This window comes from Enoplosus armatus, chromosome 22 (assembly GCF_043641665.1).
Source record: "Enoplosus armatus isolate fEnoArm2 chromosome 22, fEnoArm2.hap1, whole genome shotgun sequence".
Taxonomy (NCBI): domain Eukaryota; kingdom Metazoa; phylum Chordata; class Actinopteri; order Centrarchiformes; family Enoplosidae; genus Enoplosus; species Enoplosus armatus.
Window position 1 is genome coordinate 3,394,484 of NC_092201.1, and position 25,284 is coordinate 3,419,767.

The following is a 25,284-nucleotide window of genomic DNA, read 5'->3' on the forward strand; positions in this document are numbered from 1 at the left end:
AACAGGAAAACTGGAAAATAATTTGCATGCTGGTGTTTTGGTTTTTTTTACCCTGAAGTGTTCTACACACTTCTTTCCAGTTGAACAACTTTAATTCATGAGAGATTTGCCTGAAGAAAAATGGAAGAAAGACAGCTGACATGACACTTTGTTGGTTTTGGCCTTTTCATGGGATTTGTGAACAATAACAAGAAGAATATTGACAGCCTTTTCATGAATCTTAAGGTCAAGAAGCCTTCGTCACATGACAAAGAGTGTTGCCTTATCTCACACATTTGTCCACTTTGTGCAGCACTCGAGATGTTAACAGTCTGGTGTGTTTCAGTTTCCTTTACAACAGCTGTCTTAAACCAGAGTAACGCCACTTGAGATAATATTCATGAGAACGGCAGCGTTCTCTTTGCAGATGAGACGTTAAATTCAACTCATTAAACTCCACAAATCCACCTTTCTTTTAGGTTTAGAAGGAGACACTTAAAAACTAAGCATCTCCTAAATGTCAACTTTTCCAGTGGGTTTTTAAACATTTTCAACACTTTGGAATTTAAAATCACTAAAGCCGGAGACACATTGTTTTCATTAGGCAGCGATGATGTGAAATGAAGAGCTAATTCACCTCAGATTTTAAAATAAAAAGGCCAGGGAGGAACTCGTAATGGGAAACGTTTAATATGCAGGCTGAATTTAACAATAAAACAATAAACGTATAGGGGGCCTTGAGAAACCGTCTCACCAGGTCGGTAGTTTGAGATCACCATTAAGAGTCTTCCTCGCCCAGAAACAATTCTGATACATTGAGTTTAAGGAGAAGTTGTCTTAACTGACATAATGAAGAAAAACTGTAACAACTCAACACGAGTAAGAGTTGCTCTTGATAGAGCTACAACATCTTCAAACTTCTTGCACTTTACTTTCTTCCAACATTATTCTCACATATAAAACAAGGGCATGAACTGTATCTTTGTAACGGTTATGTACAAGTAGCACAATCTTAATCATAATCTATAAGTGTATTATTACTACACAAGTGGGCTGATGCCTCAAGGTCTGCGGGAGGCGTCCCAGTCAAACATGACCAGCGTGTCACAGTGTATCCTGTCCCCCTTCTCTTCGGTTAGTGAGCTCCTTTAAAGTGGTGGCGTTCAGGTCCGCAGTCTTATTTTTATATAAACGAGAAAATACAAAAAGAAGTTGTCTTGTTGGGTGGAGACGAAGAGAAAAGTCCTTCAGGCTCTGTCTCTGATGTTGTCGCTGAGGAAGATGATGTTGTCTGGAGAGGAGAGAGGAGGAAACAGACCATTTTAATAAACTAACGGAGTTTCACTCACATAAAGAGGTTCACGTGTTTGTTCTCTGGACCTGCAATGATGGTGGTGGCCTGACGCCTGACTTGGTTCTTGTCCACATACTCTCCGTAGTCCAGTTTCCCCTCCACAAGAATCCTGGACCTGAAAGAGAGATTTGGGATCGGTCACATGATTCACACAAAGATTTTAAAAGGTTGTGAGTTTTTTTTGTTGGCTGATTGAACTGTGATGGAGGGTTGTTTTTACATGTTTACTCCAGGATTTACAATTTCTGAACCCAAATAAAAAGGACCTCAAGCTTAAATGGGTGATGATAATTTTAACCTCCAGCCAAAAAGGACTCAAAAAAGATTAAAATATATGATAATTATTTACATTCACATATTTTATAGCCTTATAAGTTTATTTTTAATCCAGAATAAAGTTTAGACTTTCAGATCGAGAGTCTCTTCAGGGTTGAAATGATACTCCATCGTAAAGCTATCTTGTTAGTATCAAATCATAATCCCTGCAGGTTTGAAAAAAAAGGTGTAAATAACTCCACACCTGGCAGTGCATTGGTTGGGGGATTTTGACAGCACAACGAAAAAAATAATAATCAGAGAACAGAAAACAGAGAGTGCACAGAAGCAGCGAGGAGAAGAATCTGAATCTGTGCAAGCGACAACATGTCTGAGCAGAAGCAGAGCAAATCCAAGTGCAAGCAGAGGCTATTTGAGTGCGAGAGCAGTGTTTCTGAACATGAAGTCAATGAATCACACTCTCAAATTGAAAGATCGCGCTCTTGAATAAAGATAAGCAAAAAAAAAAGTCCCATAGATGACGTCTAGATGTTGTTTCTACAATGAGTGAAGTCACGAAGTGTCTGCTAGATGCATCCAATACAAATACAATCCTCTAACAATAACTTTACGATATCAATACATATCGTGATAAAGAAAACTTTGTTAATGGATAAAATAGCCAGATGGGAACAAAACAAATGTGTAAAGTCATGCAAAGTGTTTCTGACTGACAGAAAACAGCAGCTGCGTTTGTCTTAAATGAGATGAGTTTTGGAAACATACGAAGCATAAACATGCAGATGGACGGCGGCGAGGTGGATCACGCTGCAGTGGAGCTGTTTGAGACGTTTTTATGGATATTTTGAGTCTTTTATTTCTGTTATGAAATCACCACAAGAATCCTGTGCAGCTAAAATACATTCAAGCTGACCACAGCTGCTGTTCTTTATGAAGAGAAAAACTAGACTTCAAGATGCTGAAAATATAATATAGAGTATCACTTTCAGGGACGTAGTGGTGCAAGACGACAACCACATAACCAAAACGCTCCTGGGAGCATTTCCTCCCCGTCTCTGCCCACACTTCCTGTCTGCCTCTCTACTGTATACCAGAAGTACTCTGATCCTTTACTTAAGTAAAAGTAACAACAACACAGTGTAAAAATACTCTGTTACAAGTAAAATGTACTTAAAATAACAAAAGTAAAACTATTCATTATGCAAAATGGCCAATTTTAGTGTTAAATTATGGAGCCTTCAAGATCCTGAAAGATGATTTTATCTGCTCACAAGATAATAATTTGTACACACAAGTTATTATCAGGACTTCAGGGGCTCTTAATTAGTTTTGTCGCCGGGCAATTTACAACTTCTTAGTACACGATGACCTGTGAACACCCGAGGGGATCTGTGGGGCCTTTTATATATAACAATGCATTCAATTTAATAAGATGATCACATGTTTTGTAACTGCAGCTTAATTTCCCTCTGACATGTAGTGGCGTAGAAGTATACAGCAGCATAAATTGATAATTCTTAAGCACAAGTACCTCAAAATTGTACTCAAGTAAATGTACTTTCCACCACTGCTGTATTCTATCAAAAAAATGAATGTATTCAAGAAACAAATTGGTCCTCAGCCCGTTTAGGGGGGACACGTGGGTCGTACCCTTTCTTGACGTACTGGTAGGCCACGTCTCTCAAACCGGGTTTGAACACCGACACGCGATGCCACGTCGTCTTCTGACTGATGTCACCTGGAGTCACAAAACAGCAGCACATAAATCAGCCTCCCTCATATAATGAACCTTTACAGTCCACAGTACAACTACAGACATCTGAGGCGTCCAGCAGGCCTATTAAAGCTTCCTGAAACGTTCTGAAGGCTGTCTGGAATACATTTATTTATGACTTTTCAATAATGAATAATGCATTAGGGTTGGAAACGAATACTTCAGGGACAGACACAGTACTCCTGTGCCTGTTTTGTTTTTTAATTCACCTTAAACCCCTGAAATCCAACAACAATAATCCATCATGGCTTCACGGTCATTGAGACAGAAGTCGAGTGTAACGACGACCTCTAGTGGCAAAATGTGAGACCTGCAACCAACATGGTGACTGTAACAGAGCAGATCACGAGTACACTTTACCGCTAATGCCACAGTGATTATAAAATCAATCTAAACATGTTTACCACTTAAATAAAGATGAACCTACAACAAACCTATTCCAGTGTGACCTCTCATTTACAAATGAACCATTATAGCATTTTTCAGATAATCTAACAGGTTTAAATAGTTTATTTAGGTCAATACTTTTCTCAACCAAATAACCAAATTTAAAAATGGTTTTCATTGGAGAGCGACACAAATTAACTGTGTGTGTGTAAGCCTGCACCAACACTGTTCCTGCTGAAATATCCTTTGACACTGAAATGTCAAAAGGATATTTCAGCCACAACCCTGAAGTGCAAACAGACTCGCTGTTTTATCCGGCTCTTGTCCTCCAACATAATATGATGATGAAGTGTCAAGCGAGAGGAGTGTGACGGCACTTTGACTTGCAGATTCAGAGACTCCAACAGACATATGTGGTGTGGGAAAAATATGTAATCGTGGGTGAATAAAATAGGGCTCATCAGTTTTGTATTTTATATTCCAAAGCTGCCGTCTGTTTTGTCTGTTTACAGTTGAATTATATATTTATATAAAATCATACATAATAGGGTCGATACGATTCCAGCACTTTAGCATCTATTAAAGAAGTCCAAGTCTGGACGTGGTGTGGAAGACTATAACTCAACAGCTCTGAAGTGTCAAGTCACTAAACTCAGCCTCAACTTCCTTAAATACATTTCATTAGCCTCACTTTTAATGGAGAGTTTTATCGTCCTGTTTCCGCCCTGACAGCAACATAATCTGACTAAACAATAATATTAATGTTGTTTTAATTGGTTAATCAAAATTCGAAACAACCAACACTCCCAACAATATGAGCCAAAGTCTTCAAAGACAAAAAGGTAAGTCTGGCCGCAACTGGTTTCCTTGTTTTGAGATTAAATAAAACTGCCTTCCTTAGAAGACTCTACTTCTCAGCAACATTGTACCTGTTGAACTCATCTCTCCGTCTCCAGAGCGCCACATTTCATTGGTTGCTAACGAGAAGATGGTCACAGGGTTGCGACCCTCCACTTGTCTCATCACCGGGTCCTGACCCACTCGGCCCAACAGCTGCACGCGGTTTATCGCTGTAATAAAGACACAGAGATCCCCTTTATTAGATATTGGATTACTTTAATGGTTAATGAACGGAGGAAAGGTTTACTTAATGGGAGAATCAAGGATGTACAAATCCTTCTCTTACAGCAAGGACAGTTTACTCACATCTCTCCAGGATGAGGTTGGCGTCTGTGCTCCTGTATCTCACCACCTGTCTGAAGATCTGCAGAGAGATGAAAGGCCAGAAAAATAAAATATTGACTTTAAATGAAGCCGTAAGTATGCAGAGATAGTGTGCATCTTTCTGCTTATACTTGAATGTTTTTTTACCTCCTCCTTCCAATCGCTCAAATTATAAAGACAGTTCTTGTTCAGATGCTTTTCTTTGAATAAAGACCTTTAAGCATTGCTAAACGGTTGAGTGTCACTGAGTCAATCTATTACAGATGTGTGAAGCTTAATTTGCAGGTAATCACCACAATTTATGGCTTAAAACTGCTTCTGCAAAAAACATCAACCAAGACTGCTCAGGATTGTCTTTCTATATGTGTACATAGATTAAAGAAATATATAGCCAGTATGATAAATATGGTCTGGTAATGATCATTTCTTGCTCACCTGTGCTGAGGCACTTCTCAACATCTTCTCTGTGGGGGGGAGCAGTGGGCAGACAGACAGCAGCTGAGGACTTTAAGGGGGCGGATCTGAACAACACAAAAGGTGTGTGGCATGTTATATATGTCCTCCTTAAGCAATTAACATTAAGTTACTGAATTAAGACTATATAATGTGGGTAAACTATATATATCAAAGAGAGTAGACCTTTTCTGTTTACCCTAATGTATATAAACATGGACAATGTAAACACCTCTCAGTATAATGCAATACAACTCAACAGCCACATACAGTTGAATCAACACCCTCTAAAACAGTTTCAATATAAACTGAACAATACAACCCTCATAAAAGTAGGATTTACTGCATTAGTTTTAACTAGGTGTACCTAATAAACAGGCAACTGAGTGTGTAACAGCACAAAATGTACATACAATATATAACATTATAAAATCATTAAGTTATTAATGATAGGCAATAATATCTGATCAAAAATACGTGTAGGTAAGACTAAGAACCTGACCAGGCATCCCAAAACATCCCCGTGAGATTAACGTTATTTTATTTTAAAGTAAGTTCAATATTTTATATCTAGTAATGCCTGTGATGTCTAGTAAACAGTGTAAACAAGTAAGTAAGTGTTATAAGGTGAATTATTTCATGTTTTATGTCAATATTACAAGATGAGTTGTGTGTTAACCGACAGTCCAAGCAACAACAAAATAAACAGATTTTAGAATGGAGTCTGGTGAGATTACTTTTTTTTTTTTTTACAGGGATGTGTGATCGGGTTTGTGTGGTCTGCAGTCAGACGAGCTGAAGAATCAAACATGTGAACATGGACTCAAAGTCAGAGCACTGCTTTCTCACAGTAGCAATGAGGCTCCTGGAGTCTCCCGCCGTTTGATGTGGACATGAAATAAATCTTCAAAATTAACGTTTTTCTCAACGTGTTTTGGTTTACAGGTTACGGCAGATGAGCGGCAGTGTGTTGGTAGAAAACGGTGTTAACGTGTGCTAAAAGAAGGACAAAAAAAGGAGACTGAAAACTTACCGGGTTGGAGACTTCAGAAAATAATTCGGTAACCTCACGCTGTTTCCGCTCCGTCTCCAACACAGGTCCGACAATCTACCGGAAGTCGTTAATGTTCCGCTTTGCAACTTCACACTTGAAATGTCATATTTACGGGTTTGAACTTCAACATCAATTTTAATATTATATTATTGTATAATACTAACTATATGACATTTGTAATTTTTAGTTGAAATTGTGTGTCATATTTTTTTATATACAGAAAGGGTCACCACCGGGCGACAATGTTGTTCCACACAATAAACAGTTTACAGTTGGTCAACATTTGGAATATGATCAAGAGGAAAATAGTGGTTTGCCAACCGCCAATAAACTCCAAAGAAGAAGAAGTTTGAGATGTTTGCACACAAAACATAAAAAATGTAAATATAAAATGCAGCTGAAACGATGAATGGACTGACAGAAAATGCATTGCCAGCTGCTTTGACAATCGTTTAATAAATATTTCATGTTAAAATGTCAAACATGGTTCCGGCTTACCAAATGTAAGGGTTTATTTTATTATTTTGACACTGCTGTTCCCTGCCGCACCCAAACACATAAGTGTTGCTCCCAAACTGAAAGTTTAGCTTCAAGAAACCGACTTGATTCTACTTCTACTACCTGTTTAGGGTTTATGAATCTTATCGCTTAAGATATTTGTTTTGACCGTTTCTTAGTTTGTTTTTTATACAATCACCTCTGAAAGCTAAAGTAGAAAATTGATAATTATGTTCCACACATATATATATATTTTTTTTACATTTTTCAGTCAGATTATATGTTAATGCACCATCAGACCACGGCAAATTCCTTGATTCTGATGTCGGCCTTGAACGCAACGCGACCTCAAATAACCCAATGTCATCAATATGGTTTATTTGGTAAACTATTTATTTATTCATTGTGGTCAGTTGCGCATAAACTGCTATGTGGCGCAATGCTAACTTAGGCTAAGCTAGCCAACGGTTAAAATCTTCTCGTCGGGATAAAACGCAAAACCTGAAGTAAAGTTTGAGTTAAAAAGTTTGTAACAGTAGTAGAGTCTGATCAGTAGGTGTTTGAGCTTTACTAGAAGTGCGCTGAGATCTGCGCGCTGTGCTACTCGACAGCTGCAAACATCTGGCCATACCTGCCTCAGGTACGCGCCGCACTTTGACAGGAAACTCCACAAGCAAGCTCAAGTGAGAATAGTGGTGGAAGTATTCAATATAATCTGCAGTAAAGTAAAAGAAATACCACTCTTTAAAAGTACTTGAACAATTATAAAGTATAATTTCATTAATTTTGATTTATTAACATGTTAGTGCTGCTTTAATGTTGTAGTTGGTCAAGGTGAAGCTAGTTTTAACTGCATTATATACCTTTGGGGTAGTTTAACCTGTAACATTGTTATTAACTGAGCCAAGCAAGGTACAAGTACTTCATTACACCACTGAGTGGAAACCGTGAACTTCATCATATGGTGATAAAGGCTGTCAATGTGTATTATTATTTTTAGTCAGTGGTAAAAGATACTACTGAGGTAAAGGTACCAATGCAGTAATGCACAAATATTCAATTACCAGTAAAAGTATAATCAGCAAAATGAAAGTATCAAAAGTAACAGTACTCGTTCTGCAGAACAATTCAGACTGAAATATGTCAACAGCTGTTGGTTGGATTGCCATGAAATGTAGAGCACACGTTCATGTTCCCCACAGGATGAACTCAAATCACTTTATTGATCCCAACCTTTCATCTAGCGCCACCATGAGGTCAGATTTTTTAATTTGTCCAACACTTTGGTTTTTGATCAAATACCTGCAAAACTAATTAGTTTGTTTAGTGCTAATTAGCTAATGTTAGCATGCTAACAGGCTAAACTAAAATGATGAACATGGTAAACACTGTACCTGCTTAACGCTAACATGTTGGAATTGTCATTGTGAGCATGTCAGCATGCTAAAGTTAGCATTTAGCACATTTAAGTCTTAGTTCATCCAGCACGGATGAAGGTCACATTTCAATCCAAGCAGTTCACAATTATTCAGTGGAACTCGTGCAGTGTTTGCATTTCTCTGCAGACGGTTTTCGACCGTCTCCCGGACCGTCCCCCTGATTCTCTCTGTCCGCCCCACTCGGGCTCTGGTCGATGAGAAGTTCAAGGTGTGGGTGGAGAATCTGCCTCCAGGATCTCCAGTAACACTTCACTCCCTCCACTGCTCTGAGGACAAGGACTTCTGGGAGGCCTATGGACACTACATCAGTGACCACAGAGGAACTGTGTCTGGTGGGTTCTCTCTTCCTAAGACAAAAACACCACAGATAATGTGTTTTCTTGTTGTTGACATTTTAATGCTTTCATAGTTGCAGAGGATTTGAGTTTTGGGGGCACGTACACGGGAAAAGAACCCATGGGTTTGTTGTGGAGTATGCGTCCGGTCCCAGGCAGCCGTCCAGGCCTCAGGTAAAGTTTGCTCTGCACACCTTGATTAAGACACTGTTAATTATGTAAATTATTATGAAAAATGGTGGCTCTTGCTATTTGGAGGAATACCTGATGAGAGTTTGTCATTGGGTGAGGTTCAATGTTAAACACTTTGCCCTTTTCTTTACCTGTCAGGTTGAGAAAGCTCGATGTCTGCATCCCCATGGTGGTCCACGTTTCGGTGTACGGTGGACATGTAGCTGAGGGCTTCAGGGAGAAGGCTCCTCTGGCCTCGGTGCTCACAGAGAGATGGTACATGGCTCCAGGGGTCCAGAGGATTGATATCAGAGAGAAAGGAGTCCAAGGGACCCTCTTTATACCTTCAGGTACACCTGCATCACCTGAAAAACATATTTCCTCCTCTTATCATCTTTTGTTGACCGTCAAAGAGGCTGGGGTGTCTCTTGAATCTGCTTCTCCTTGCCTCAGGTCCAGGACCCTTCCCTGGGCTGTTGGATATGTGGGGAGTCGGTGGAGGGCTGTTGGAGTATCGTTCGGCCTTGCTGGCGTCGCATGGTTATGCTTCTTTGGCGCTGGACTATTTAACCTCCGGTGAGGTGAAGTCAGCAGATGTTGGGTTCAACTATTTTGAGGTTTGTGTTATGTTATCATCTCCACAGTTTCTACAGAGTTATTCTCAGTTTAGTTTTCACCAAGTTTAAATTGATGTCAAGCTGAAACAATTAGTTGACCAACAGAAAATTTTAACCACATTTAATAAAAATCTTAGGTACATTACAGAAGCATCTCACTGTCAGTTGGGTTAATTTCAAATAAATCTGTTACTTAACTTTTTAAATTGAGATTATTTTTGTTACAGTGATCGCACTGCGCCCTCCCGTCCTCAAACTTGGCTGTATTATTTTCTTAATTCCCTGTTATCTATTTCTGCACAGGCAGCATTTAATACGGTCAAGGACCATCCGCAAGTGATCCCGGACAAAGTTGGAATTTTCGGTCTTTCCCTTGGCTCGACTGTGACCTTCTGTTTGGCAGCTGAGAGCAACGTTGTCAAGGCAAGTATCAAATGTAAAATATCTGTTTGAGTTGCTTTTTCTTAAGGATTTGTGGCTGCTGGGCGAAGAGTTGGGAGGTTTGAGATCTCCCTTCCTTTTCAACCGGAGAAGGAACTCATCACTGAGTTCCCTTTTGTTGGATTAAAAACCTGCAGAAGTGTGATAGCGTAGTGTGGTGTTGTGTTCCAGCCTTGTTGTTGTGTTTGTGTCAGCGGCAACCACTGTCTTGGACAAGGGGTGGCGCTCAGAGAACTCCATCAGGTGTTGGTCAAGTAGGTATTCTGTTGTCAGTAAAATAAATGCAGCTCAACAGAGTCTCACAGTTGGAGTGACGTGAACATTTACTTGTGATGGCAGGTATCTTCACAAGGCACGTGTGGATGAGAACAACCATCATATATGGCGAGAAATGGGTCTAGCAATTATCAAGGACTACTCAAAGAAAGCGGACGTAAGTACATTTTGCACTAAAAACATACACAGATGAGACTATATATTAGTTTGCAAATATTAGGGATATAATGCATTTTAGGTGATCGGTGTTAAGTTGAACAATGTGTTTTTCTAATATTGTTTGAGTTGTTGTGCCGACATTTATTTTGTTTTACAAGCATAAAGACATAAAGATCTGTGTCTTGTCATATCTTTTATGATCAATGTGGTAACAGATACTCAGTGGCTTGTTTTAACTACTTGTGATTGAATCTCTTGGAGGTGGGGAAAATAAACTGTCCAGTGTTGTTGATCAACGGCCACGATGATCAGAACTGGCCCACGGTGGAGTTCTCTGAGGATGTGAGGATTGACTATCAAAACAGATAGTGATTCATTTTCATTGTCTTTGACACAGTTTTGTTGCATTGTAATTTGGTTTATATTTACTTTTTGGTGTCTCACAGTTACAGGTTCATTCTAGTTTATTTCCAATTTTATTTTATGAAATTGAACACAGCTTTTAAATTGTGAGAATTTGCTGCTTTACTTTGTTGAATGTGTAAACTAAATATTTAGACTGCTGGTTTTAAATAATCAATTTAAAGACCCTCGTGTTTAGAAAATTGTGACGCCATTTTTAACTATTAACTGTTATTAACGATTATTTTTATTTGATTGTGCAAGCAAATTAGCAATTCATTGAGAAAAGAATCTGCAGATGAATCGACAGTAAATATAATCAATAGTTGGAGCCCTTAACAACATCGCTCTAGAAGTGAAGGTGAGTCTAAACTGGTTGAACTGCTGCCATGACAGAACTGTGTCAAATCTCATAACTCAGTTACCTGTGTACAAAAAAACATGGCGCCTGGTTTCACATGTCCACCATAGATGTTATTTTAAACTTGACCTCTGACCTTCAGATCGCCCTGATGATGCGTGCTAAAGGGAAGGAGCACCTGCTGACCAGAGTGGACTACCCTGGCGCCGGACACCTGATTGAGCCGCCCTACTCGCCTCACGTCAGGGCCACTAAGTTTGTAATGGACAGCGTAAAAAGTGAGTTAAAGTCCTGCATTCAACAAATGCTGCTTAATTCAAAATATTAGCATTAAAAAATATATATATTTAAGTACTCATTATGCAGATATTGGATTAATGTTGCAGCTGTGTAGCTTAATCTTTGATATATTTTATTTGTTGATAATATTTTGTATTTATGATATGAATCTGTAAAGTAAGTAGTAACTCAATTTATCAAATAAATGTAGTGGAGTAAAAAGTGCAATATATACTAATGTTTATAGTATAAAGTCACATGAAATGGAAATACTCAAGTACAAGTACCAAGTCACAAATTATGGCTTATATTAATACTATTCTTTATGTCAAAAGTTAAATGACTGAGCAGTTTAAAATGTCAACATCAACGCATCATTAAAATCCTTCAGCTGTGGTCATTTCAGGGTTTGGTACTCGGTAGTTACAGACTCTTCTGTTGTGTGTTTCAGTGATCATGCTGTGGGGAGGACAACCCAAACCCCATTCAGACGCTCAGGAAGACGCCTGGAGGAAGATCTTAACTTTTCTACAGCTGCATCTGTACTCCTAACTCCCAAAGACCAGATGCAAATGATTACATAAGCCCACGAATCACTGCTTAATACTACCACATGGTATTGGTTCCTCGCTGTGTTCACCATGTGCCTTCTGTTCTGATGAATATAAGTGCTTAAAAATACGATATTCTTTTGAATGTTGTTCAAATTGTGCCTCTATTTTCATTATTTTGTCCACAAAGCCGTCAATCAATTGGTTTTTTTTTTATTTGCAGGAACTGTAATTTCAATGCAAGTTGTTGATGTCTGGAGAACTTGTCAGAAAAGCCATTTTTATTATACTTAATAAAAGATCATCGGATCAAACTTTTAACTAACCCATCAGCCTCAGCTACGTCTCCTGCTAGTTAGCATATATTAGCATGCTAATATCCTAAACTAAGATGGTGAACATGGTAAACACTATACTTCTTAACATCAGCATGTTAGCACGCTGACATTAGCATCTAGCTCAAAGCGCTGCTGTGTCTTGAGTGCAGCCTCACAGAGCTGCTAGCGTGGCTGTTGACTTTTGATCTGGTTTCCAGCACCAAAACAAATAATAACAGCACATGTTCAGTCAACAAAATGTTCCTTCAGACACGAGAACTGGTTTTAGTTTATAAGAATAACCTGCTCAGCTAACTTTCGCTAAACTTTCTCCTTCATTTCACTGTCTGCATCTTACGACGTATACAGCAACACAAAGTAAACATGGTAGAAAGCAGGGCTATTATTTCTGCTGCCATCAGTTGTTTCACCTGTATTAACAGCAGTTCACTCACAGCAGCAGTGAAACTCGAAAGCATACAGCTCAAAGCACAAAATCACTCAGACTTCAGTAAAGGCACACACTGTCGGCCCTTTTTTCAGGTTTAAGTGCACGTATGTTTGTGTGCGATCATCAGCGCAGGTTCAGAGTCAGGATCTGCTCGATCAGTTGCAGAGTCGGTTGGCTGATCGGGTAGTGAGGCGGCAGCTTCTCCTCGGCACATGACAGCTTCACAAAGTACCTGGAGGGAAGACACAAGGACCCTTCAGCCCAAATACTCAGCTCGGATCATTAAGGTCTCGTCTCAACATGGAGATTTACTGAAGAGCAGCGGCACAAACCTGAACTCCTCTCTGAAGTGGGATCGGAGGTGTTGTGCCAGCTGGTTGTTGTACTGCAGGCAGGCTAGCAGGAGGTGACAGCGCTGGAACAGCAGAACTGACTGAACGGGACTCAGAAATGACTCCTGTGGATCTGACAAAACCAGCACCACCTGCTGGGCCTGGTAACCAATGAAGGACAACTGTGGGGAGACGAGGAGACCAGTTCTAAAGTACTGTATGTCAGTTTTAACTGAACAGCGCACAGCTCTTTCATTACGAGTTTAAAATAACCAAAATGCAGACCAGCTATTTAAAGTTCTTGACCTACAGTGTCCCGAGTACAGTAAAGATAGGACTGGTACGTGATCAGGTTTATTTTAGCCGATACAGATCCTTTAAAATATGCTGCAGCTGATGATGATGATGATCTGCCCCCTTATCGATATCGATAAACAGAGTGACGTGAGGAGGTTTACCAGGTGAGGATGAGGCTGCAGGACTCGGAGGATCCAGCCAACAGACAGGAAGTTGTCAGCGGAGGAACATTTGCTGGCCTAAAACACAGAAAAGTTTCAATGAAGTGTCAAGTCACAGGCTGAATGCAAATGTTCAGACTTCCCCACACTTCACTCACCTCGTGGCCTAAAAGCAGCAGCTCAAAGAGCAGAGAGCAGGCAGCGTCCAGATACTCTGCTAGTAAGGCCTGAGGCTGACAGAGACAGAGGGACAGCTGTAACATTAAGGCAGAGTGAATAATAACAATATTAATGTGAGTGGAGAGCAGCTCACCTCACAGTCAATCAGAGATCTTTGGTTCTGCGTTTGTAGCTCTGGATCACATATCAAGGCAAGCAGCATTCTGGAGGCCAGGGCGCCTCTGCAGGGAGAAACAAGGTTAATTCATTCAGGTTTTTAAGGATAAAGAACAGACAAATAGACAGACAGAGAAAAATGAAATGAAAAGTGGGATGTTTACTTCCTGGCAGAGAGCAGGTTGAGTCTGGCTGGTTCGACCTCCGTCTCTCTGAACATGACGGCGAGCGTCTGGACGATCAGAGTGCTCAGTCTGAACGGGAGGATTGAGCTGGTGTTAGTGTCTTTATTTTTTTAAATCCTGCCTTGTTTACATCTTGTTTACTAGCTTGCAGCCTTCCCTTCCTTTAGTGGCATTACAGCCACCCCGTAGATCCTAAAGACAACTATCTGTCTAACTAACTTGATGACAGAGCACAGCTGTTGTCATTAATCTGTATTTACAAACACACTTTTAGTTTTTGGATGGAGGACAGGGAGACAGATAAAACACAGCGGTAAGTGTGTTGTGTAAAAACAAAGCAGCTTACAACCTCAAAGGCCGACTTCCCTGATTATGTTCAAGGTCCAAGCTCAGACATACTTTCTCTCTCACACACACACAAACACACACACTCTGCAGCTTACAGTAGTTGATCTGCTGTGTAGACTCCACTGAGGCTCTGACAGCCGTGGAGAGATTCCTCCAGAGTCTGAACCAGGAAGACGATCACCTCACTGGACTGAAACACACAGAACACATCACCCAACTGCATCCACCCGTTACCGATGAAACTAACTATATAAAGAAGTTATTAGCTCCAAATTAGCTCCACCTCAACCAGCTACAACATTAAAATGCTGCTTACACCTTCATTAGTAATAATAATCCAATTATACACTATAACACTGGTGGGCCATTCTGTCACTTTATGTAGATTTTGCTGCTGATACTTTTGTACTTCTACTTAAGTGCAAGTTTGAATGGCTTATTTATGTTTGTATGTATCTGAATACATTATCTGGATAATGAGAGTCTGATCACAAGCCTTTGCATTTACACCTGGTATTAATTAGGATTCTGCCCACATTGTGATTGGATCTTTGTTTGATCTTCATTTGATCGGTGTTTCATCAGTGTTTGAACGTCTTACTCTCCAGAAGAGTCTGCGTAGTGCGATGTTGCGGTGAGCAGCAGTTCTCAGCTCCTGCAGCAGCAAGTACAGACTCTCCACACTGATCTCCTCCTGCAGGAGCTCAGAGCTCAGCTGAGCAAACAGGTGAGCTGTCCGCTCCCAGCTGGGTACACACACACACACACACACACACACACACACACACACACACACACACACACACACACACACACACACACACACACACACACACACACACACACACACACACACACACACACACACACACACACACACACACACACAGCAGGTAATTAATAATGATCCTGCCTCTGTTACAGACCTGTACTGTGTTACAACAGAGTTTTGTTACCTGATGGCAGGAAGTCGTTTTCCAGGAGAGGAGTCAGATGAAGCACTGCACCTCCCTCTGTAGAGCGGGTCTAACATCAGAGTGGACTTCTGAACACACACACACACACACACACACACACACACACACACACAAACATCCTAATATGAAGTTCTGCTGCATGATTTAGATTTTGAGTCCGACAGTGTTAGTAAATGTTAGTGCAGTGCTAAATCGGTGGAGTCCTCTTTTAACCTTAATCCCACATACACCGTCCTGCTGCACCAAATGTGGATCAATCTGCTGCAGGAAATAGTCCCCAACAAATGCACCATTTACTTCTGTTTGAGCAACGTTTGCTAAGAACTACAGTGACCAGTTGTTTAAGTTTAGCCTTTAAGGTGAGTCTTTCTTAAAAATGAAACTATACATTTGTAAGCTGTTTTAAAGGAAGCTGCATTATGTAGTAAAACAGAAACAGCATTCAATCACTCAGATTAAGGATCAGGGAAAAAAAGACAACCTGCGTCTCCGTCATCACTCACTATAATGTAGCTGTTCCAGGAGCTCAGCAGGTGGAGGTAAAGTCTGGATGTGTGTGATACAGCGTACAGATGCAGCTCAGCCTCCCTCTCCTCTCTGCTGTTCACACAGTCTCTTCTCAACAGGCGAGACAGAACTGAGCCGATCCTCCTCGGTACCTGGAACATCACATCAACACACAGTTTGAAAATGTTAAACTGCTCACTGCATCAGCATAAAATAAAGAGCTTTACCTAAATAAAATAGAGTCTTAAGTTTGACAATTTAGATCAAATAATAAGCAAACAAGCAACAAGCAATCTGGGGAAGCATTTGATGCCAACATCTACGTCACATTTATAAGTGACTTACCTGGCCAGGCTCAGGGATGTTCAGTCTTTGAGCCGAGGGGGACAGAGGAGAGGTGGGGGAGCTGGTGGGGGAGCTGGAGGGGGAGGTTGCTGTGGAGGGAGGCTGGCTGGGAGGCTGCGGGACCCTCAGGAGGCCCAGAGTCTCCGGGTTTGGACAGGAGGCAGAGCGCGGGGGCGGTAACATGTGAACCTCCTCCATCCTGTTTTCACTGTGGTCACTGATGAAGAGGAGAAAAGGAAAGAGATGTCCGCTGTAGAAAATACTAATAGACCCATTTCACAGCAGACATTTTGACTTGTCATAGCAGGAAAAGCACAATGTTACTAATAAAATTAACGATCCATTGCAAAATACAAGGAACAGAAGCATCTAACTGGATTGTAGCCTTCAATAATGTTATGAATTACACTGGTTTATTACCGGTTTAGTAACTAATGCACAGTAAAAAAAACAAGAGACACCACCAGACGGATCACACTGATAGAACACAATAAATATAAAGCAAAAAAACGAAATATCACACCTCATTACAGCATACATTAGCGCCGTGTGCTGTAGAGATTTTACCTCTGTGCTATTCAAATAAAGTTGACTTGACTTGGAGCTTCCTCATCAGTCAAGTGTTGCTGACAGTGAACCAGCAGGCTGCTCAGTAATTTGAACATAATGATTCAATGGCTGTAAACTGCTTTCATGTCTCCAAAGATCGATCATTACTTCTTTGAATGTGTGTGTGTGTGTTTGTGTGTTTAATGACCTCCCAGGGGTTGAACTACACTCGAGCTGCAAGACAGATAAGCATGAGACAGCGTTTACATCACACACACATCAGCTTTACAGTAGCGCAGCATTTGTTGTAACCAGGCAACCATTCAGTGCTCAGTGACAGTAAATCTGTTCGCACGTCCTCTCGTCTCTTCACGGTCGACAAACTGAGGCACAGAGGAATTAAAAGGAGGAATATAATCCCACTAGATGCAAAGAACGACATGGATCCAAATATACATACAACATTCATTCATTCATTCACTACACCCTCAACTGTCCAATTAAGGCAAAAACATAATCTTTAAAAACATTATAAAAAGTGATGATGACAAAAATATATATCCAGAAAAATAAAGGGCAAAAATATATACAAATCTGTTTTTGCATCAACGCTTATACTGATATATCTCTACTAAGCCACGCTGATATTGACTGGACTCTGATCTTTACAATTAATTAGAGAATAAAAATGAATATTCAAGTAAAAAGTCTCCACGTGAAGGTAAATGATGCAAACGCCTTAATTTTTTAGATGACATGTAAAGATAGTTTAACTTTTGATAGTTGAAAAATCATTAAAATCATGTTTTAATTGTCAAAATGCCATAAATCTTCAATTTGTCATACACGATAAGACTAGGGCTCTGGGAACTTGTGATACCCATTTTGGGCTGTTTTCTAATCGATAATGGAAAATAAACATTAGTTGTAGCCCTAAATGTAAAATATATTCTGTGTTGTTCAAATACTGGAAACAAGTTGCATCTGTGTTTGCGTTTAAGTTAAATACATACATTTGAGTCTCAGTGAAAAGATAGAAAACATATAAAGATTTGTTTGTTGTACTTCTTTAAATATCCTGGGTGAACGATGACAATGAGCAGCAGGTGAACTGAGGTGAAACATGTCCCTCTTTAATAAGTCATGAGCTACCTGAGACACTGAAGAGGATCATTACAGAGCCAGGCAGCTTTCACTTAACACATTATTTAGTAGTTTCCAAACTGAAAGTGGAAGATGATATTTAACTTTTTGTCACCACACATACACTGTAAAGGCAGGTATGTTCACAGGTATGTAAGCTCCTAAAGTTTAACCCTCCACCTTCTTCCTCCCTCTCTCTTGGAGCCCCGCAGACGACAACAGCTGTGAAGGTTTTATAGCTCAAAGAGTTTGTCTGTCTCCGTGACTCCCGGACAGAATCGAGCAGGAGGGGAGAAAACACAAACAGACACATAAAGTGACAGCACGCAGGGAAGCTGAAAGCCTGAAGTGTCAAATAATTCCTTTAGTTCTGAATAAAAATTGTGATTGATGGAGAAAAAAAAAAGCCCTAAATTAGCATTCATTTAAAAGCAGGGTTCAGGCTAGTTTAAGGTTTACGTAGGCGAACTTGCACGGGTTGGTGTTGGTGGCGCTAGAGGATAAGTTATTTATTTATTTATTTCTATATTTTAACATCACCATAATGACTCAAGAGCTATAATAATAATTTTTTTCAATATTTAAAAGTACAAAGCACGCTCAAAGAGGACATGGAGGTTAACAGACTGTAGATGTCTTTATTTCAAACCACCGTTAAAGCCTGCAGATGTTTGTTGGAGTATTCCTTTAAGACAGTTAAAAAGTAAGAGCGACCACAGTCTCAGCTTCCATATGTGGATATCACCTGACAAACCTGTGTGTGTGTGTGTGTGTGTGTGATGCTCACCTCTGTGCAGGATATCCTGTGGAGGAAATAAAAGGACACAGGATGGTTCAAGTTACAGTTAAGAAATAAAGAACACATGAGCTTCACTGCTGTTTGTTACAGAGTAGAAGAAGACATTTTAATGGCTGTCACTGCTTACAGACCACCTGACACTTCAACTATCTCCAGCACTTTCAAATGCTTTCATCTTACACTTTAACTGACATTTCAACTGCTTTTATTAACTAGGCATCAACTGACAGTTCACCTGCTTTCAGCTCTTAAACTGTGAGTTCGACTCAGTTTCAAATGCCCTCAGCGGTTACACTTCAACTGACACTTCAACTGCTTTAAGTGCTCAAACGGAAACTCCCATACAATGTCACATGAACAGATTGTCTTCAGAAATTCAGTGACATTTTAAAAAAAGCGTTTTAACCTTCTTTAAAGCAGGTAAACACTCGTCTTTACCTTCTAAGGTGCGTGTTATCGTTGGGCAGTGGCTGGTTCGGCGAGAGGGCGGGGCTGCAGGAGGAAGTCCCTCCCTCCTGTCTCTCCTCAGCCAATCACGCCCCTTCGCAGCAGGCTTTTCAGTGACATAGGTGATTCGTATGTGCTGGCAGAGCTCCCTGTCCTTCCCACGGAGGAAGTCTGGGAGGTCGTTGACCTGTTGAGATGAAACGGAGAAAAAGCAAAAGATGTTTAGTCTCATGGTTTCCACTACAGTTGTGTTTTACAGTACAGGATGTATTAAGTACTAGTGTTGAAGCAATTAGCTAAATAAATAATAAGGTGGTTAAATAAAGTTAAATATTGTTTGGTCTATTTCCTTTTTTTATGTATTTAGATATCTATTTCTACATTTATTTATTTAGATATATTTTATTTCTACATTTTTTTTTTTTTTTTAATTTGGGCTTTTTTCCCTAAACTTTCTTTCACATTTCATAGTCTGAAGAGATTAATAGAGTTAAAATAGTCATTAGTTGCAGCTTTAACAGGTGTTATGATACAAAATCACTGCAGGAAAAATAAGACTCTCTCCTACATTTTCTACAGAGTTTGAGAGTTCTGAAATGGACAAGGACAGAGGTGTTTGAAGAGAAGTTAAATTAGTTTTGTGCCAAGAGGAAGATTCAAGGCAAAGCACTGAATCCTCGTCTCTATATAAAAACTTAACACCTGCTGAAATCACAGCGTGGGCAGTTCAAGAGGCCATAACCCGACGGTTTAATGCAGACAGGATTAACTCTGTGAGGAAGAAGTTAAACCTGTGACCTCTGAACTATGTGACATAACAAGATGGTGGACGGCAATTAGAGGCTTATTCTTCTACACACAAACACAGCTTCTGTTGGGTTATATTAAGTAGCATTGAGCTTGCAGCTATTTTAAGCTCCCGGTGGTCTAAATTAGGTCGTTCAGTTTCATCTAAAAATAATGGCTTCCTGATTAGTTCATGTCTTTAAATCGGACAGGAAATGTTTTATTTGTGCTGTGATGCAAACTGATTCATCCACTTTTTATCTTTTATATTTAACATTGACATCTGTAATATTGAAACTAAATCATTAATTCGATCACGCTTGAGTCATTTAGTAAAAACGTTTTTGCTGCTGACTGGAAGTTATAAAGTATTTTTTGACTGTAAACTCAGGTTGGAACTTTTTAATTGACTAAATAATTAATACATAAATCAATATATTAATAGTTGCAGTCCCAGATGATTGTAAGTAGAGCTGAAACTGATTAGCCGATTAATTGATCAGAAAATTGCAACAATTTTGCCTAATTGTTCAAGCAAATTTGCTGTTTTTCTGTATTTTATGTTGTTGTTTATCAATAATTGTCCAACCAAAGAGGTAATTTAAAGATGTCACCCTGGACTCTTAATCGATAATGGAAATAATCATTAGCTGCAGCCCTAAACATACATACTGTATATTATAATATATAGTCTATTATTAATAGTTGCACCTGATTAATAATGATAGTTGCAGTCCCAGCTGATTATAAATGAATCTTGCTGAATGATGTTTTATATTTTATAGTGTTGTTTTTCCAGTTACAGCACTTGAAGGAAGTATGCTGCAAAGATGCCTCAGGTCTCTTACAAAGGTGAGAATAAAGCAGAGGATTTCACCTGTACCACAAGACTGGACCACCATCAGGCCCCAGAACTCCAGGGCCCCCGAAACCTGCAGTCTTACTGTGAGTCAACTGATTCTTTCTTTAGTAAACTGTAAGCGGTTTAGTAAGCTGTTAAATTAGTGCGCTCTGCTTTTCCATCTGATCTTGAGGCCCTATCATGAAGGGGGTCCATGTGTCAAAGTCTAATTTTAAGATCTTCATTATTTCAGTTTGAAGCGAGAACATGTTTCTATGTGATAATAATAAGGATGTGTAATGTTCTTCCCACATGTAGTGTGCTTTATAACAGTAGAAGAGGTGTGAGGTGAAACCCATAAATCAAAGAGACAGATCTGTAATCTGAAGAGTTTAACAGGGATCAAACAGCAGGAGACTGATAATAAGCATTTAATCTGCTTTGGTCACAGATAGAGCCGCAGCCAAACTTTACTTTCCATTGACGATTAATCCAACGCTTATTTTCTCCATTAATCGTTTAATGGTTCTACAAAATGTCAGGAAATAGTGAAAAAAGCCGACCCCTCGTCATCAAATTGTTAGCTTTCCCAAAAAATCTCAAAATATTCCATTTTCTATCGAATAAGACAAAGAAAAACAGTATATCTCCTAAATTGAGAGGCTGGAATTAAAAAATATTTGCCATTTTTGCTTGAAAAATGTTTTTAACAATTAATCAATATCAAAATTGTTGCTGATAATTAACTGATTAATCGATTAGTTGGTCGACAGATAATTACTCAGCAACTATATGGATAATGTGCTGATCTTATAAGTAAGTACGTTTTTTTAAACAAAATGTAAGAAGGAAATGGCAGTTAAAAATAAAAAAGTCCACTTGCTATCTCCTTGACAAGAGAGCAACTCTATCCACTGAGGAAGGCCAAGAGATGTGACTGAAAGTTCTGGAAACAATAAGTAAGTGGATCAAAATGCAATTTGAAAACTTAAACTTGAGCTCATTTTTCACCATTTTTGACATTTTATAGAACAAGTGATTAATCTATTAAGCAAGAAAACAATCGGCTGATTAGTTGCTGCCTTATAGCCGATTATTTTTCTGTCAATCCACTAATCGATTAATCGATATTTCAGCTCTAGTCACAGCGTTGAACAGATTTAACTGCAAATTGAAAAGTGGAGTCTGACTTTCGGCTTTTCTTTAAACTCACCAGCTCGATGTCCCGCACGCGCCTGAAGCTAAAGACTGTGGTGAGCGTGCGCGGCGGGTACTCGGTCAGGTACACGCGCTCATCGCTCAGAACCACGTGCATGTACACCTTGTTGACGGTCTCCGATATCACCACGCAAGGTTCGTAGGCTCGGATCCGCTCGTACACCGTCCGCTCCGTGTTCCGCTTCAGGAAGGAGTCCAGCTTGATGTTTCGGCGGGAGAGGAGGGAGCCGGAGCCGGTCCGAGCCATGGCGGTACCGGCGGGGCGGTTAATGACAAGTTTGAGACGTTAACCTCCACTTTGTCGCGAGGCAGGTGATCCGCTGTGGCTTTCCATCCGTTCGGTTTGTACTTCACGTAGACAGAAACTGCTGGGCCGGGAGGTGATGGTGCTCGTCCCGGTGATGGTGCTCGTCCCGTCCCGCTCCTGAACACTGAACAGGTAAACCGCCAGTGTCTCGCTCCATCAGCGAACACAGCTTGTAACGGCAAGCGCTCTGATTGGTCCGCGCAGGGAAGAGGAACGCCGCTGATTGGCTAGAAGATAAAGGGTTATTTCATCATTTAAAACAGCTTTGAGCTCAGAGTTTTAGAGCCACTTTAGACCAGAATACATGGATATCAGACCAGGACCAGGGCGGGATTTAATACTGAGGTCATGGACCCAAGTCCCCCCCTACTAATGTTCCTAATTTGTATTTGTTTATTTATTTATTTGAAGGTCTAAATGCTGTTTCATACCCTTCTTCACGCTGCCAAGTTCAAACGTAGGGTGGTAAAATAATAAAGCCTATATTTTTATGCTTTATTTTGTTTGGTTAAACTTGCAGGTTGAATTTCTTCTTTCTCTTATTACTTTTATGAGACATAAAGGCAGAAATTCAGAGGTAAAAGTAGGAGTCTAAACATACTGGGACAATAATATGCCCAGTCCATCCAAGCTGCCAAGAATCAAAAAAATTCTGTGGAAAATTTTAAAGTAAATTACTAAAAATAATAAAACTTAAGTCTAAAATATACTGGAATCAGCCTCTCAGGTTCCATCCTCTGTGCCTTCAGTGGTAAAAACATCATGTTTGCTGTTTGGTTCGTTAAATTTAATTTAATTTAGGAATATGCGTAAAGAAGTATCACCTTAAAGTGGGTTTTGACACACTGACCCTCTTTTCAAGACAGACACTCAATATCAGGTAACAAAGCAAGAGCCACATTAAGGCTCTTATCATCTGAATATAACCCTATATAACTGGAATATATTCCAATATATCCATACGGCTCAGGAGCATCTTGTAATCCAGCCTCGTTTGTGAGGCAGATAATAGTGTAGACATCACCATTCAGTGGTGCTTTAAGGAACTGCACAACACTCAAGTAATAAACTAAACTAAATCATCCTAGTTCTCTCGATAATTCTGCCATTTTCAATTTAATCCCATAAATAGCACAAAAAAAAGTGAAAGCTCAAAGCTCATCAGTAAATTTGCCAAGAGTCCAAGACCTGCACCCTTAAAGATAAAACAAGGGAATCCAGCTGATGTGGGTGGACAACAAGCCTGTTGGCAGAGAAAAGTTATTCATGGCTGAACCTTTAACTTTTCAGATTTAATTTGAATTCCTGCAGATGTGATTTGATTTCTTAAATTATACTTATACCTAGAAATTAAGTTGAATGGGTCAAAACGTGTTCTCAGTTTCAGATTATCTCTCAGTAAAACAGCTTCCCCACAGTTCCCACTGCTATTAACAAATGAATGTGATACATGTGTTATGCTCAGTCCTAAAATTCAATGTGAAGTCTTCCTTTGACATTTGGTAGCTTTTAGAGAAAATATGAGGGCTGTTGTTGTTGCAGTTTCCGGAGGTTACCACTAGAGGGCGACAGCTTCCAGGTTACTTAAATACCTCTTTACCCTCAGCTGTAAGTAGACTTAAATTATCTTCTGAGGTTCTCTCATATATTAAACATAGCCACTCCACTTTCATGCTTTAGTTGTGTATGTTATTAAAATGATTCAGTCACTTTTATATTTATTACTGCCAAATAATTAAATGAATAAATCATTGTGTTACTATGAGATGTTTTGGGTTGATGTAAACCTGGAAAAATGTTGAAAATCATCCTCCTCTTGGTGACCCTTTCCAACACACACACACAGGGGCGGTGGCTGCAGCTTTGAAGGGGAGCTTTGTAAAGGGGTGTGGAGATGAACGCCGAGTTGTTTTGGAGACCGAAACACACACATACACACACACACGATGAGGGAGATGAAGGCAGTGTTGTTGTACTGAGGAACACACTCAGTCTTTTATCCAGCTCAGTAAGCAGACTGAGACACTATAGACACACAAACCAAGGCTCCAACTCATCTGGGATTGTGGGTTGAGGCTGCTGTTATTGTTAATATATCATCAAAACTCCCACATTCAGTCTTTTACACACACATAAAAAGTCATCCTGTTGCCTCTAAAATAGCTTTTTGAACAGGGTCAGTAAAAGGTGAGATAGACACACAGGATTAGCTGACACAAAGTCTAACTTGTTGTTTTCAAAGCTTTCAACCACATCTCATGGCCTCTCTTAGCGGACAGAGCTGCTCCATGTATCTAACTGTGCAGGCTGGAGACAGCGGTGGAAGAAGTACTCAAAAGTAGCAATACCGCTGTGTAGAAATACTTAATTAAAGCACCAAAAGTAAAAGTACTTATTATGCAGAATGTCCCATTTCAGAATAATGCATGCGTTAATGTGTTCATGACTTTAATGTTGCATCTAAAGGGGAAGCTAATTGGAATTGCTAGCTTGTGAATTTCCCTCTGGGGATCAATAAAGTTTTATTATAACCTATAATAATTCATCATAATTTATCAAATTTATCTTTGTCTGCAAAGTGACCAGTAAATGAAGTTATCAAATAAATGTCGTGCAGTAAAAAGTGCAATATTTCCCTCTGAGATGTAGTGGAGTAGAAGTATAAAGTACGTGAGTATATGTACTGAGTTTGTTTCCACCACTGACAAGGGCCTGTATAGGAAGTATAATAGTTGATCTCGCTAGACATGAAGTATTTACCAAAGTAATAAGAACACATGAAAGAGTACATATAGTGCTTGTGAACACTCAAACTCCTTAATTTTGGATGTTTTTACTCTTTAATTAAAGTTGTCAGTGTTTAGAGTTATTTTACTCCCGTGGCTGTGGTTCTGGTCAGCTGGGTCGC

At 39.7% G+C, this 25,284-nt stretch overlaps 3 protein-coding genes across 3 annotated transcripts; 1 reads left to right on the forward strand and 2 right to left on the reverse strand.

Annotated features, from left to right (window-relative positions):
* Positions 1 to 653: 653 nt before the first annotated feature.
* On the reverse strand, positions 654 to 6,530 carry ssbp1 (single-stranded DNA binding protein 1). The gene is made up of 7 exons (XM_070928686.1): positions 6,481 to 6,530; positions 5,430 to 5,515; positions 4,977 to 5,034; positions 4,700 to 4,840; positions 3,260 to 3,347; positions 1,360 to 1,448; positions 654 to 1,270 (listed from the first exon to the last, which is right to left on the reverse strand). Exons 2-7 carry the CDS (start codon positions 5,451 to 5,453, stop codon positions 1,227 to 1,229), a joined length of 444 nt encoding a protein of 147 aa, XP_070784787.1. The 5' UTR covers positions 5,454 to 5,515; positions 6,481 to 6,530; the 3' UTR covers positions 654 to 1,226.
* A 1,878-nt stretch (positions 6,531 to 8,408) lies between these two features.
* On the forward strand, positions 8,409 to 12,031 carry LOC139305380 (peroxisomal succinyl-coenzyme A thioesterase-like). Its single transcript, XM_070929352.1, has 11 exons — positions 8,409 to 8,425; positions 8,565 to 8,770; positions 8,848 to 8,947; positions 9,104 to 9,294; positions 9,398 to 9,561; positions 9,865 to 9,984; positions 10,174 to 10,256; positions 10,342 to 10,435; positions 10,699 to 10,779; positions 11,343 to 11,478; positions 11,931 to 12,031. The coding sequence occupies exons 1-11, from the start codon at positions 8,409 to 8,411 to the stop codon at positions 12,029 to 12,031; spliced, it is 1,293 nt and encodes a 430-aa protein (XP_070785453.1).
* Positions 12,032 to 12,921: 890 nt separating this feature from the next.
* On the reverse strand, positions 12,922 to 22,316 carry c22h12orf56 (chromosome 22 C12orf56 homolog). Its single transcript, XM_070929241.1, has 14 exons — positions 22,065 to 22,316; positions 19,216 to 19,411; positions 18,766 to 18,781; positions 16,287 to 16,503; positions 15,938 to 16,093; positions 15,414 to 15,502; positions 15,059 to 15,203; positions 14,553 to 14,647; positions 14,089 to 14,178; positions 13,902 to 13,989; positions 13,747 to 13,821; positions 13,589 to 13,666; positions 13,131 to 13,312; positions 12,922 to 13,030 (listed from the first exon to the last, which is right to left on the reverse strand). The coding sequence occupies exons 1-14, from the start codon at positions 22,314 to 22,316 to the stop codon at positions 12,922 to 12,924; spliced, it is 1,788 nt and encodes a 595-aa protein (XP_070785342.1).
* Positions 22,317 to 25,284: the final 2,968 nt, after the last annotated feature.

Excerpts from the sequence above, each read along its gene's own strand:
- ssbp1 (XM_070928686.1), bottom strand. The coding sequence starts at position 5,453 with ATGTTGAGAAGTGCCTCAGCACAG. Across the intron at positions 1,449-3,259 it reads TACCAGTACGTCAAGAAAGG|GTCCAGGATTCTTGTGGAGG; the intron begins GTACGACCCACG and ends TCTCTCTTTCAG. Across the intron at positions 1,271-1,359 it reads GGCCACCACCATCATTGCAG|ACAACATCATCTTCCTCAGC; the intron begins GTCCAGAGAACA and ends TCTCCTCTCCAG.
- LOC139305380 (XM_070929352.1), top strand. Across the intron at positions 9,295-9,397 it reads GACCCTCTTTATACCTTCAG|GTCCAGGACCCTTCCCTGGG; the intron begins GTACACCTGCAT and ends TCCTTGCCTCAG. Across the intron at positions 10,436-10,698 it reads ACTACTCAAAGAAAGCGGAC|GTGGGGAAAATAAACTGTCC; the intron begins GTAAGTACATTT and ends AATCTCTTGGAG.
- c22h12orf56 (XM_070929241.1), bottom strand. The coding sequence starts at position 22,316 with ATGGCTCGGACCGGCTCCGGCTCCCTCCTCTCCCGCCGAAACATCAAG. Across the intron at positions 16,094-16,286 it reads ACATCCCTGAGCCTGGCCAG|GTACCGAGGAGGATCGGCTC; the intron begins GTAAGTCACTTA and ends GTGATGTTCCAG. Across the intron at positions 13,667-13,746 it reads TGCTGCTTTTAGGCCACGAG|GCCAGCAAATGTTCCTCCGC; the intron begins GTGAGTGAAGTG and ends TCTGTGTTTTAG.